The sequence below is a fragment of the Bidens hawaiensis genome, unplaced genomic scaffold (genome assembly GCF_021521415.1).
Source record: "Bidens hawaiensis isolate Kalapana, Puna unplaced genomic scaffold, B.hawaiensis_p1.1 tig00015548_1, whole genome shotgun sequence".
Taxonomy (NCBI): Eukaryota; Viridiplantae; Streptophyta; class Magnoliopsida; order Asterales; family Asteraceae; genus Bidens; species Bidens hawaiensis.
The window spans coordinates 405,663-421,219 of NW_027492390.1; the positions used below are offsets into that span (position 1 = coordinate 405,663).

Below are 15,557 nucleotides of genomic sequence, written 5' to 3' on the forward strand. Positions count from 1 at the left end.
AATGAAAGAAAAATCTGACACAAGGAGCAGGAGGTGGAGATAGCAGAATGGAGCTTAATGATAATTAATTTTAGTACTGTTTATCTTTGTAATTTTGTTTAAGTTGTATTTTGATATAAAATTTGAATGTGTAATGCCCAAGAGGCAGAATTCCTATTTATTTAATGAAATGACATGTTCTTGAATGATATATCTTTGATGACTGATACATGTGTAACTCTATACAGGTATGTTTTGGTGCATCTGAGCTTGTTCCAATCAAGGGGGAGATTGTTGGGTCGGATTTTTGATAAGGAAGATTGGAATCTTCTCAACCTCCTCAGAAAAAGGCTAAGTATGGACTTCGAGCAAGCCTAGACGATCGAGCATGGTTTTACTACTTCGAGCAAGGTCTTCAGAACCTTAAATGGTTGATTCTTCAAAGTGTTAAGGCTTCGAGCAAGCTACACTTCAACGAGCAAGAGTATTCTTCTATCAAGCATGGATTGCCAATCGAACAAACTGCTTGATCATACAAGGTTTAACCAAGTGTTACGAGCACAGGATGGTCGAGCATATGGGGACAAGCATGGATGCAATAAGAAGATGTCACGTGATCAAAGCAAGGACTTCGAGCAAAATTCAGTTCCCCGAGCAATATTTACATCCGAGCACGCTAAAGATTGCTCAATAAGTCTAAGGACAAGAATGAAGACATCAAGAAGAATGAGCTAGCTCGATGGACTAGTTCGAGCAAAGCATGGATTGGTCAAGAGGAATGAAGCCTGCTGGAGGAGAATATCTTCACTAAAGATATTCTAAGTAAAGTATGCTCGAGGACACTCATCGAGCATACCTAGCATAGTGACTATGCTCGAGCAAGATTGTTACCTTGCTCGAGAACCCAACACTTGTATTATTTTGTCTTTCATTATGTAATGATTAGGAACTTCTAGAAGGAATGTCAGGGTCTATAAATAGGGTCCTAGGTTTCCATTTAGGGTACGGATAACCACGCACACAATACGAGAAACATTCCAAATGAATATTCTATTTGTTTCCTCGTACCCGCCGCCGTCATACACGAAAATCTAGACATTCCTTTCACTGTTGTATTAAATGATATATTAAATGCAGTGAATCTTTGTCCTAGATTTTGTTCTAATCGATTATTCATTATCGTTTTATGTCTGCTATTTCACACCTTTGTTCCCACTTGTTGGATATCCTGATTCCGCCGGGATATTCAATAGGCCTTTGGGTTACAGAGTCGTTGTGTTCTTGTCAACCTTTTTCTAAGGTTTCACCCGACTCATGGTCCTGACAATGGTACTTAAGAGTTTTCGTTGATGAATAAGGAGGAGGTGGATTTCATAGCTGGTCAAAACATGTTTCCAAATGCGTTTAACGGTAAAAAAATTACAAACTGGAACAATTACAAGAATGCTAATCTGAATAATTCAAATTGGCATTCCTCCGGTGCACCCCCCTTGTTTCTAGTCTAATTATAATCGGGGTTAGAATGGTCGGAGTTCATGTAGTGGGCAAGGTTGAGTAGTGGGCTAGGGATAATAGAGGAGTTGATTCAATAACTACTTGTAAAAATCAAGCCAACCAAAAAATGTTATCCGATCATGATCTGCTTATGAAAAGTCATTAGTTATCGCTCCTAGACCTTTAGAGATCTGTTGGTGACATAGCCCAACGTTTAGATTGAGAGACTTCTGGGTCAGTTTTCAGGTTTGACTCAGCCAAATTCGGCCGCTCAGTAAAAGTAATCACCACTCCTGGGTCAGTTTTAGGCCCTGAATTAAGAAAAGAAGAGGTTGAAGTTGAAGAGGAAGAAGAACTGGTAGATGAGGAGATGGAGATGGAAACTCCTTGTAGGGGGGCAAAACAAGCTAGGACCAGCAAGTACCATACCAACCAGCGAGCCCCAAGTGGAAGGAAGCAATGAGAAGAGACCGATAGAAGTTCGGACGTCACAAATCATAGATCATTCTCGCGTTCCATATCCCGCCTGCCTCAAACATCAAAAATTCACTAGGGATTACAAGCATTTTCTTGACAACTCAAGATTAAACTTCCTTTAATCGCTTCCCTCCTGCACATGCCCAAGTATGCCAAGTTTCTAAAATATCTGCTTAAACAAAAGGATATACTAGGGGAGATTTCCACTGTTCCACTTAGTGGAGATTATTCTGCAGTTGTTTTAAATTGGCTACCAGAAAACTTGTTGGATCTTGGAGTTTTCACAATTCCATGTTTTATTCGGTAGCGAAACCACGAGCCAGGTGTTGGAGGATTTAGGAGCAAGTATTAATCTCATGCCATTCTCTTTATATGAAAAGTTGGACTTGGGTGAACTTACACCCACTCGCATGTCTTTGTCCTTGGTCGACTGCTCAGTTATGTATACGCGGGGGATCATAGAAAATATGCTCGTTAAGGTTGATAAATTTGTTTCCCCCATGGATTTTGTTGTTCTAGATATGGAGGCCGACAAGAGGGTCCTCGTCATTATAGGTTATTCGTTTTTACGTACCGCGAAGGCACTCATTGATGTCTTTGACGGGAAGATTACACTTTGTGTTGGCGATGAGAACATCACATATGATGTTGCGAGGGCTATGTAAAATCCTGGTGATCAGGACCACTTTAGCAATCTATGTCATTCCGTTTATTTTCTTAACTCGTTTATTTCAGGGATAGACACATGTCTTGATTACATTTGTAGAGCCAATCTTGTTGGAGGTGGAGTTGTTGACTAGTTCGAGGAAGATGAGTTGGAGGAGATTTTAGGGATATCCGAGGTTATTGAGGTGAGTGAGGCTAGTTGTGAGAAAGATGCACTTCCCGTAGAGACCCATTCTGTTAGAGCTTAAAGTCCTTCCTTCGCATTTAGACTATGTCTATCTTGGAGATGGTTCTGGTTTGCCCACCATTGTTTCTTCTATGTTGAAGGAGGAGGAGAAGTCAAAGTTACTTGAGGTTTTCAGGTTGCATAAAGGAGCGATTGCATGGAGACTTTCAGATATTCAGGGCATTAGCCCACTTATTGTACTCACCGGATATTGATGAAGGATGAATATAAACCGGTGGTGCAACCCCAAAGGCGCTTAATCCGAACATGCAAGAAGTGGTAAAGAAAGAATTTTTGAAGTTGACGGTTGCCGGGATGATATACCATATTTTTAATTCTCAATGGGTGAGCCCGACCCAAGTTGTCCCGAAGAAAAGGGGAATGACAGTTGTGATGAACGAGAAGAACAAGCTTATTCCTTCACGTATGGTTACCGGTTGGCGTGTGTGCATCGATTATCTTAAATTGAACGATACCACCCAGAAAGACCATTTTTCTCTACCGTTTATCGATCGGATTTTGGAGGGACTAGTGGGGAGGTAGTTTTATTGTTTCCTAGGTGGGTTTTCAGGATATAATAGAGACGTCCATGGAGGTTTTTATGGATAATTTTTCTGTTTATGGTAATTCTTTGGATCATTGTTTTCCTAATCCCGAGAGTATGTTGAAAAGGTGTGTTGAGACAAAGTTGAAGTTGAATTGAGAGAAGTGTCATTTTATAGTGATGGAAGGGATTGTGCTTGGTTATAGGATATCTAGGGATGGTATAAAGGTGGATCAAGAAAATATTAACACCATTAGTAGGCTTCCTCTACCGACGAGTGTTCAGGCTATTCACAGTTTTCTTGGTCATGTAAATATCTAACGGCGTTTCATAAAGGATTTTTCCAAGATCACTCGTCCTATGACCTGACTCCTTGAGAAAGATGTCATCTTTGTTTTTGATGAAGAGTGTCTCAAAGTGTTCAAGTAGTTGAAGAGAAACTCGTTAGTGCCCCCATTCTTATCTCACCCGATTGGAGCTTACTACTTGAGCTCATGTGCAACACTAGCGACTACGCAATCGGAGCGGTTTTGGGGCAAAGACAGGATAAGCATTTTCATCCGATTTATTATGCTATCAAGACACTTAATGATGCTCAAGAGAACTACACCACCACCAAGGATGAACTCTTAGTCGTGTTTGCGTTTGATAAGTTCCATTCCTATCTTGTACTTTCATAAACCACCGTGTTCACCGATCATTCCACGTTGCCTTTTCTCTTCCAAAAGAAAGACGCAAAACCTCATCTCATATGGTAGATTCTCCTTCATTATGTGTTTGACATAGACACTAAAGATAAGAAAGCCGCTGAGAATGTAGCGGAAGATCATCTTTCCCATTTAGAGGACCTGAAGAGGGAGGAGGTTCATGAGGAGGCGATAGGATATACATTCCCTCGTGACTCGATTAATTTTGTGGATGCGTTAAAGCAAGGTATGCCATGGTTCACTGATTTTGAAAATTATTTGGTGAATGGAGTTGTGTTAAAGGGAGTGACTACTCAACAGGCGAAGTTTTTCTAGGATGTTCATAGGTATATTTGGGATTATCCGTTTATCTTTAATATAGGGGGTGATCGGATTTTTAGGAGGTGTGTGATGAGAGAGGAAGGTTTAGACATCCTTAGGCATGCTCATGAAGATTTTATGGGAGGTTACCATGGTTCACACATGCTACATACCCAAAACCCAATCCAATCTCTTGAAATATTTGATTTTTGGGGCATGGATTTCGTGGGACCGTTTCCCACCTCTAATGGGATTTGGTACATACTTGTGGTTATTGATTATGTCTCGAAATGGGCTGAAGCCCAAGCTTTACTAATGATGTCCAAGTTGTCGTGAAGTATCTTAAAAGTTGTGAACTCGTTTTTGTACTCCGAGAGTTATTATTAGTGACCGTGGCACTAACTTTTGCAACACCATCATGGAAAAGGCGTTAGCACCCCACGAGGTCACTCATCGAATTGCCATCGCGTACCATCCTCAAACGAACGGTCAAGTTGAAAATGCTAATAGAGGAGTGAAGAGGAATTTGGAAAAGACCAAGGGGAATAGTCCGAAGGATTGGTCTAATAAGTTAGATGATGCGTTGTGGACGTTCCAAAACATGTGTAAAACACCTTTAGGAATCACACCCTTCATGCTTGTTTACAATAAAGCTTGTCATCTCCCCATAGACTGAGAACACTGTTCTCTTTGGGATCTTAAAACCGTTGATTTAGATCGTACCAAAGTGGTGAGGAAGAGATATTTTCATATTCATGAGTTGGAGGAGCTTCGGTATGCGGCATATGCTCGATCATTGAACATCAAAGAGAAAACAAAAATATTGCATGACCAAAGGTTGAAAGGGGGTAAGGAATTTAAAAGGGGAAATAAGGTTTTCTTATTTAATTCCTATTTGAAGTTGTTTGTATGTAAGTTGAAGTCGAAGCAGACGAGTCCGCACGTGGTTAAAGAGGTTTTTCCATATGGTGTGGTGGAGTTAGAGAATCTGGAAGATGGAAATATATGAAAGGTGAACGGCCATTGCTTGAAGCACTATCTAGGGGGACCATTGGACTTGGTCGAGATGGAGTAAACGACTCTCAAGCCATAATATCATAACACCGAGTAGACTCTTAAGTGAAAACTCAAGGGTAGGGTTTGTATTCTTGTACCGTTTTTATTTTATTTTTCTTTATTTTAATTTTTGTCGGGTCACTAACAAAGTTTTTCAGAGTTTTTGTTTTGTGTCTTTGAGTCTTTTTACAGGAAATCATCACTATCGTGGAGAAGGAATCATCAAGAAAACAGTGTTCCAAGTAAGGCTCATAATTAGGATTGGTTTGTAAAAGGCTTGGGAAGGCTTGTAAATTTTTGTTAAATTTTTTTAAGGCATTAAGGCTCCAAGTTTTCAAAACTTTATGAAAAAATTCCCTACTCGCGTCACGCGAGGAGGGCAAGCTCCTAAGCCGCATGGTGTCTACATAAATAAACCCCCCCCCCTAATCAATTCGTGTCGCGCGGTGATTCGACCAAGGGAGGCCGTGTGGCGCGACGTCTTAAATTTGTGCCGATCAAACAAAGCCACTCGGCATCGCACAGAGTTATGAGAGAGGGAGGCCACGTAACGCGGCTTCAACATAATTCCAGCAAGAATTTTTTTTTTAACATAACAGATCTGCACCATTCCAATTATCCTCAACGCCTCTTCCATACTCATGAAACCCTAGCCACTATCATTAAAATTCCACCATTACAACACCAAACCTCACCAAATCATCTCCATATCACCCCATTACCATAGCCCACTTCTTAAATTCACTATTACCCCATTGAACAAGCGATCACCTGAGCTCCAAACTTAACTTTATTTGCTTATTATACCCTTGTATAATCAACTAACAGGTATGAATTCTTGTATTATTTTACATGTTTTGTACTTTGAGTCCTAGTTTAAGTTTCTATTTGTTAAGTCATTATTATAGTTAGTAGTCAGTTTGTTTAAGTTGTTACTTAGGATGTTTGGTTAATGTCTAATGTTGTGGTTGGAATGGGTTGGATTATATTTGAATTTAAAGGTTTTGGGTGACATGGTTTGGATTTTGTATGATATTAAAGGTTGCGGATGGGTTGGTTTGGGTTTAACCAAGTGTATTTTGTGTTAGGGTTGACTTGGGATTACCAGACAATGACTTTTGGGTGGTCCAAACGACTTGGAAAACAGTTTTTAGTCATGAGATGGTTTTGAAGTTTTCAGTTTTTCATTCGTTTAGGGCTAAATGTTTGTTTTAATTGGCACTTGGGCTCAGTTGGGGACAATTAAACTACTAGGATGAGGTAGTGTACATTGAGTCTTTGTTGTAGTGTTGGTTTCTTTAAGAAGTTGTTTTAGTTTAACTTTGCCCTTGTTTAAGTTTGGAATTTCCGAATGCTTTGATTTTTAAAGCAACCACTCACCCGTACTCAATCTCCATTCGGGTGAGTTTCGGTCCATAATTTTGTAACCGGATTTTCATAATTTTACTAAGTTTTTATTTTCAAATTTTATAATAAAAAAATATTTTTTGTTTTTTAGATTACTAATTCTCCTTGTTGTTTGCTGTGTTTTTCAGAATATCAGGTGAATGATCATTGAGAGGAGTTGCCAAGTGTAGAAGAGGACTAGTACTGCACCCACAAGGCAGTCCCGTAGAGCAGGTGGTAGCCCGCCCGAAAAGAAGAAAAATAACTTAACATACAGAAGAAGTTTTTCCAACAAGTACACTCAAGAAACTCATAGATTGCTTGTTGCTACAATTCTCCATGAATACGGTAGAATATGGAATGTTAGAGGATTTGATTACTATGGAGTTGTTGACGTTTAAGACCATTGATCGGACTTGTTGAATACTGCTGCTCAAAGGAAACGATTTGAACAATTGTTTGGACCAAAATTTAGGGATATTTTGTGTACTCGGGCACCATAATACGAAGACTTGACAATGGACTTCTTGTGCACTCTAAGTATACAGATGGAAATTCCGAGAAAGCAATAAGGTTTCGTTTACGTTGGGTAGAGAAACTTATTAGATGAATATTGCTGATATCGGGGTTGCATTCAGCTTTACACTAGGGAAGAAGTTGAGTCATCATATTTTCATATGAGCCGGAGGGGTAAATTTAAACACCCGAAACCGACGAGTTTAGTTAATACTGATTTGGAGGAGTTTTAGGGGTACTATAGCGAGTTCCCCGTATTCAGGAAGCATAGTGAGTTTGGAAATTCTTCATCCAATTCTTCGATACATTCACAAGATTTGACTGCTACATTAGTTGAAAGAGGATCGATAAAGAACAAGATTAACTGGCTTGATTTGTTCTGTTTGTTGGTTATGGTTCATCAGAGGCCGGTAAATTTGGCGAGGTTTTAACTTAGTTATTTCATAGAGCTAGAAGGGGTAGCCCGTGTGCGAAACTTGATATGGGTCCATATGTTACATTGACTTTTAGGAACGTAGAATTAACGTCTATAAACATTTAGAATGATATCTATAATCAAATGCTATGTGCTGAATCCATAACAAAATTGAAAAACACAATGATATCTCTTTAAACTTCTTTATATTAATCAACAGCAGTGAAGTACTGATAGAATATGACAAAATATCAACAATATACTAGACCAAAAAGTTAAGAAGGCATAAGTCAAGTCACCTATTTATAGGGAAGCTTGTCACTTATACGCCGTATATCATATTCGACTCATATGTTATGTGCGGTATAAGTTATATGGCGTATAACACATACACACTTTGACATTACAAAAAATTTCCACATGCACTACTATCTATACATGTGACATTCGTGACAAAAGCGGATACACCTTAGTACTTACAAACCCGAATAAGCGTTTAACCGCTTATTGCGTAACGAACAAGCGAATAACCGAACGGGTCTGTTTAGACCCGGATATCCCAGGGGAGGCCATCTATAAGTGATATACGTCTATTATAAGCTAACTTATTGATATTAAGGCCTTAGTATGATAGCAAACTAGTTAAACGAAAACATGCTCGTTTAACTACCCGCTATGGATTTAAACGCGAAAGCTAGTTTCGAAACAAGCATTGTATCATCTGTTAAGCCGAAAAATATTTATAAAACACTTAGTGGGAATGTTTTAAACGATTCGTGAAAATATTTTTGATTTTTACAAACAAATAGTAGGTTTTTCTAAATTTACAATAAACTAGCCGAAAAACACTCGTTTTCGCACCGTTTGTTGTACCAGATTTATTTTTCGCGCCAAAAAAACCAAACCCAAAATAAATTTGGTCTTGGAATTTCACACTCGAGCACGCAAATCGAGGCTTATAGGCCAAATGAGGCCCAAATGGGCCTTAATTATTTCCGGCCACAATTTATTGGAATCCCACCCCTTGATATTTTGCATATAAAAGTCTTAATTCTAATCCTAAATCAACAAAATCTAATATTTAGCTGCTGCTCATGTTCTGCTCTTCTATTTTCCAGCAAGTTACAAGGTAAAAAAACTTTAAATTGATCCATTTTAACTTGATTAAAAACATGATTATACACATATAAACATAGTATGAATACCAAAAATCAATCCTAACCATGCAAAAATTCTAAAAATAGTCCATAAACATTTTTTGATCATACACATGGTTAAAAACCTGCTTTAGTTTTTTGGCCATAAACACGGATTAGAGGGTTTAAACGACGTTTTTACGGTTCAAGAGCTCGGTTTAGAACCATAACCGAAACCCTAACTTTCATGATTGGTCTCTTGATGATACATGCTTGGTTTGTGATATAGGACCTGTATTATATATAAGCACAAGAACCCGTAAATTGGATTAAGAGAACGAAAACGAGCGAAAACCGCAAAGGTAATGCCGAAATGCTCGATTACGGGCTGTTTAGGATTCGATTATGATGTGCATGTCTTTAGGTCATGAAATTTTGCAGAGACATCAGGGACCATGTCATTGAGTCCCTGTCCAAAATTGGTAATTTTTCGACCATCCGATAATATTTGGCGAATTTATTACCGAATTAGGGCGTTTATTTGGGAAAATTAGTTAAAATACTTGAAAAATTATGAAATTTTTTGGAGAACTCAGATGTGATATATTATGATCACATACGAATCTTTTGGTCATTTGGAAAAGCCTAAATATGTTTTGTGCATTCGCGCTTATTTGAATTTTCAAGGTTGTTGTTGTCTCGACAATGTTATTTGGCAAGACTTTTAGCTTCTATAATTGTTGCAGGTTTTTTTGGGAAGTGTTTTGATCACTCAGGAATTTTGGCGGATTTTTCGGAAATCATTTGGCATAAACGTATGATTTTCGGGCTAAATATACCATATAAAATGATTTTTTTATAAATTTATAAATCAGTAAATAATTCCAGAAATATATCTAAAAAGAATCTACATATTTTATTTGATAAGTGTCTAAATTTTCATGATCTAATGATTAACAGCTAATTAATTATGCTAATTTGAAGATTAAATAAATTCAATTCTAACGAAAACCGGCAAGTTCGTGATTAACGAACCTGTTGGAATATCAGAACATCAAAAATGTTCAAGAAGCATATTTTCGGATTAATTATGTAAAAACAAACTTTTTGTGAGAACAATTTGGGTAGATTATGCTCGTTTTTCTCCAACTCAAAATGAATAAACGGACACGAGCACGTAACAAATCCAGACCCCTAAATTGTGATCTTTCTTTATAACTTAATCATTTCATCAACCAACACGTTTACCCAAGTTTACATTCCCATAAATGTTTTCCAAACGCATAAACGAACAACTTGGCCCAGCTGGTGAAACGGGGAAACTGAGCCAAGTTCGATTTAAAACATTAGACATTGAGCAACATCACAATCTAAGCCTATTGACACTTTCTGGGTGTTACAGCCACACCCAGACTAGCTATACAACCCAGCTTAATACGAGGATTATAATATTATTAAAATATTAATATTATTATAATATTGACTATAGGGACTAAGTGATAGCAAGGGAGACAAACCCCAAGCTGACCTCACACTGAGTGCCTACAGAACCGTGAGTTTCATGACCCCTTTTTTCAAACTGTTTACGAACTTTTTGGGGTGAAAAGCATATTTATATTCGTTATCTACCTGGAAACGATTCAGGATATGAATTGTCTGAACGTTTACTTAGAAAAAGTCCCTATAGACATAACAAGTGATTACGTACGAATGAATGGTGAATAGTATTCTTGAATGAAATATTAAGTGAATATGGTACAAATACCAAAACATAATGAAATTACACTTGAATACATGTTTATACAAATATGTTGTGTACTGTTAAAAATAATGTGGTATGTAATGGCCATAGGTGAATAACGTGGTCTGTAACGGCCATGGGTGAATAACGTGGTCTGTAACGGGCATGGGGATAACGTGGCCTGTGATGACCAGGGCTATTGTGGGCGGAAGGGGGGCCACAATAATACCAAACTAAAGTTGAGTATGGCTTATGAGCCAAGTTCTGCTGCAACTTAATAAACTAAAGTTGAGTATGTCCTATGAGCCAAGTTCTGCTGCAACTAAAAAACTAACTTGATTATGACGTGAATTTTAAGAAAATAATGTGATTATGCGTATTGTGGGCGGATGGGGAGCCACTGTGTTTGGTGATACGTGATAAATACTATATGTGTATGTGAGTCTATATACATTCTATGTGAATAGGCATAGGAAATACTATGTGTAGAAAATACTAATTATTTGTGTGTGTACACTGTGTAATGTTTGAGTTTACGTGGAATCATTGTGGGCGGAAGGGGGGCCACAGTGGTTGATGTTACGAGGAACCGTTGTGGGCGGAAGGGGGGCCACGGTGGTTGATTAAATATGGAAAATGAAAACACTCAATACGAACAAACAGTCATGATTTCATCTCAAATTTGACTCATATTATAAACTTACATGCGTGCATATGTATACACAAAGATACGGCTATACATATATATACAAACATAAATAATATTTTTACATATGCGCGTACATACGAACTATGACCGTGTGGTACGCAGAACTAATTTCATTAAAACTTATGAAACTCACCAACTATTCGTAGTTTACCGCTTTTAAACATGCTTTTCAGGTAATCATAATGGTGGAAGAGATTACTTATGTGTTTCGTGTTCGGATTGGGAACGATGCTGTGAGCATGTGAGTTAGAAGTAAAGTAGTTGAGGAGCAAGTTTTGATTGTATCACCTAGTTTGTAAAAGATGTAGAATGATGTATTATATTGTAAATTAGTTAGTAATGTTTCTTTATGAACAATGTATTTGATACCAGTTGTATCTGTTACATTTCCGTTTTACGCTTCCGCAAATCGCTCAACGGGGTGTGACAGAAATTGGTATCAGAGCCATTCGTTATAAAGGATTAGGTTATCCCTTAGGATAGCTATAATATAACCGTAGGCTCGCTTATATCTGGGAGAATTAATAATGAGTAACAATATATACTGATGGATGCCGGGATGAACTCGTAGGGCAAGTGAGCTATTATGGTCCGGAACGTAATAACAGACTTGCATGTACGAGGGAATTCGGGGAGAAGTCGCTGGACATATAGATAGGTAAAAATGGCAACATACGTGTATAAAGGTGATTTGGAGTATATATGCAACGTGCATACGTGCTTATCTGAAACGAGGTATATGGATACGTGTACGTACGGTACTACCGATAATATTGAGTCTTATTGTAACGAATAATATATTCGGTTATAACAAGTATTAATTCATATTCTAAATTAAAATTATATCTTACCAAAATTAAGATTATATTTTATGATAATTAATATTATACCTGTCCATAACAAATAAAATATTTAATTTTAGTATTAATTAATAATATCCTTTACGCTGATCTAAGCTATCGAAAAACGTTTTCTTCTGATTAACGACTGCACCGAAATATGTCGAGATCGGGTACTTTTACGACAGATGAAGAACCAGTGTCGCGTGTAAGTGAGAATACGAGAATGCTTCAGCAAGTTTAAACTAAATCTGGTAATGTGACGGAACTCCAAAGGGGCTTACAAGGCCCGGGAACGAACTGTGGGAGGTGTGACCTACAGATAATAATTCCAAGGGAATATACATATAATACTTCTCAACTTGGGTCTAATCTTTATCTTATAAACACGTTTCCTTGACATTAAACTGAACTAATTTCCGGTTATTTTCCCATTTCCGTTGTTCGAAAACAAACACCATTCCTAAGAAGAATACGTAATGATGAGCCCGATTTATTAAATTATAAATATGCTAATTACAAAAACTGAGTTTTCAATTATGATATGACCAATCGTTACTATCAGTACATATAATGTACTAACGATATTTCTAAAAGAAATATTAATAAGAATAATTTTCTTTACATATCACCAGTACGACTGACTCTTATGAACCTCCCTAATTAGCAAACTCTTCGAACCATCTATGTACGAGAACCCTCAACCTCTCCTATATTTTTGCTATTTCAATTGGTTATTATAGGAGAGAAACCTCATGCTCACGAATCGATGACGTGCCTGACTGGAATGGGACATACTTACCCCAACCAGTAAATTATTACTTTTATTAAATCTGATATATTTATGGATAGCGAATGAACTGGCGAACGAATATATTCAATAGTTATATTTAACAACATCTAGAGTTTAAGTGGTATATACACGCGCATTCCCATTATAACACACTAATTAAAACTCATAACGGGGAGATGGTTACATACGGGAGAGGCCTAACAAAAACAATTGCCTAATGATGAGATCATACCAGCATAATTGTCGGGCAAGTTTTAACTGTTTATAATTGTTATAATGTGTACTTGGATAGATAAGGATAGCATGGTATTGTTGTGTATAGCATTCTTTTCGATACTCTATGCAAGCATCTAATAGAGTATGCTATGCTGATACGGAGGACAACTTTGGCCTACCGTTACAATACTGACCCTAACAGGGATAAAATTTCTTGTCACTTGGTGGCAACTTTTGATATATACATACAGACAACGGCCTTTGTTAGGCTAAATCAATGTGCTATCCTTGATATATAGACACATGGATAGCGATGTGTAATACATATGTGCTATTTGAAATGCTTGATTACTTGCTAATGTGATTCCTTTTGTGATGAGTTGTGTAGTGAACTATTATTAGTTATGGTATAATAGGTTATCATTATAGAATGGCCCCGGAGAAATCAAACATACTATTTGAGGCAGTGGTGGCCGAGATGTTTGTTCGGCAACTGCAGACAGTATCTCTGACAACAGCAGCACGATTTTCTGCTGACATTAACACGGCAATGAATGCAAATCAAATGCCAAACACTAATACGGACGCGAATACTATCTCCCCGCCCAATGCTAATACAGTTGCAAATGTTGTTCTCCCAACAAATACTAATATTGTCACAAATAATACTCCCCTACTGAACATTTATGATACTACCAATACTAATAAATTTCCTTATTAAATGCTATGGAAACGGAAATCTCCTATCAAACATGAATACTGGTCGTAACAACCGTGATCCTTCACGATGAGAATATTCGTTTAAACAATCTATGTCATACAAACCTGTAAAATTTAGTGGTACTAAAAGATCATATGGGATAGTAAAATGAATCAAAGCAATATAACCTATTATCAGCACCAATAGTGCCCATCAAATTGCACTGTTGAGTATGCCACTTATACATTTCTTGACCACGCCCTTACGTGGTAGAAAAACGATGATACGAATTCAGGAACAAAAAGTAATCAATCACATGACTTGGACAAGACTTAAAATCTTTATATCGAAACATTTTTGTCCAAGGAATGAAACCAAGAAATTAAGAACAGGAACCCGAGAAATTGAAAATGAAAGGTGTGGACAAATTGGAATACACAAAATGTGTTTACGATCTGGCTCGACCAGTACCATGGTTAGTAGCCGGAAATAAGGAAGTTAGTTAATTCAGTTAACCACTAAACCTTTGAGAATGTCGTGACACAAGCCGGTGTGGTAGCTTTTGATTTGGTCAGAAATAGTTTGTTGAGTATGCCTGGGGAAGCATCTATTACAAAGTGAACCAATTGTGAAACAGGGGTACAAGGGATACAACCAACTAAACGTGCATGCCCTATAACTTAAACTGATACTTCAATCAGGTTCAGTTCCGAACGAACAATATACGATGAACTTTCATTAAAGTGTGGGAAATGTAATTATTATCACATAAGAAAATGTCGAACTTAGGTATGCCACAAAAGCGGGGAAGTTGTACACTATGCCCGTAATTGTAGAGCTATTATGAATATTATAGATCAATCGACCCAACTTTAGTAATCACAACTACCTTGACCCTAACCAATCCGACAATAACCAACTCACCAAAACAATCCATAATAAGCCGTTATATTTGCTTGAAGGTGGCAGTATGGGGCACGTCAAGGGAGACTGCCCTGGTTTGAATCCAGTTGCAATGAGAAGACAAAATCAAGAACCAGCATCGATTTCCATCCCGACTAGAGGTTGCGTATTGTGATTAAATCAGATAAATTAAGCGAAGTAACGGATAAATTCTGAGTCCAGTATACTTTAGTTTTGTTTAATGCGGGTACTAATAGAGGTATCGTTTCTACAAACCTTTACCTTGGAAATATATACCGAGTAGTAAAATAATAAATTCTTGATTAAATAGAACCCACTAAAGGTAAAACTATAACCGTTAAACATACTGTTCAAAAATGCCCTCTCAACCCAAACAACTAGCAATTCCATATCAATGTACTCCCGGTGAAAGTGAGGGGTCGTTATGTAATAGTCTGTATGGACTAGTTATTTGAGTTCAAACAAAGGTTACATATGGAGATTGGATGGAATTGTTAAACAATCATAATAGCAAAAACCGACGAGATACTTTAATACAAGAACCGAAACTTGAACTTCAAGCTTTTATAGCCTCAATAACCGGTTGATGAACGAAGAAAAGTCAGGCCAGATGTTCGGTTAGACTGAGTACTAGTATAAAGATGAAAAGGAAATTTATGGAGGAGCAGGTATGTAAAAGATCATAGGTGCATGTGCTATAAAGATGTGCACCATAATAAGTTAAGGTGAAATA

At 37.5% G+C, this 15,557-nt stretch overlaps 1 protein-coding gene across 1 annotated transcript; it reads left to right on the forward strand.

Moving 5' to 3' along the window:
- Nucleotides 1–3,109: 3,109 nt before the first annotated feature.
- LOC143549361 (uncharacterized) lies at nucleotides 3,110–4,729 on the forward strand. Its single transcript, XM_077040267.1, has 4 exons — nucleotides 3,110–3,381; nucleotides 3,793–4,054; nucleotides 4,145–4,319; nucleotides 4,455–4,729. The coding sequence occupies exons 1-4, from the start codon at nucleotides 3,110–3,112 to the stop codon at nucleotides 4,727–4,729; spliced, it is 984 nt and encodes a 327-aa protein (XP_076896382.1).
- The last annotated feature ends 10,828 nt before the right edge of the window (nucleotides 4,730–15,557 follow it).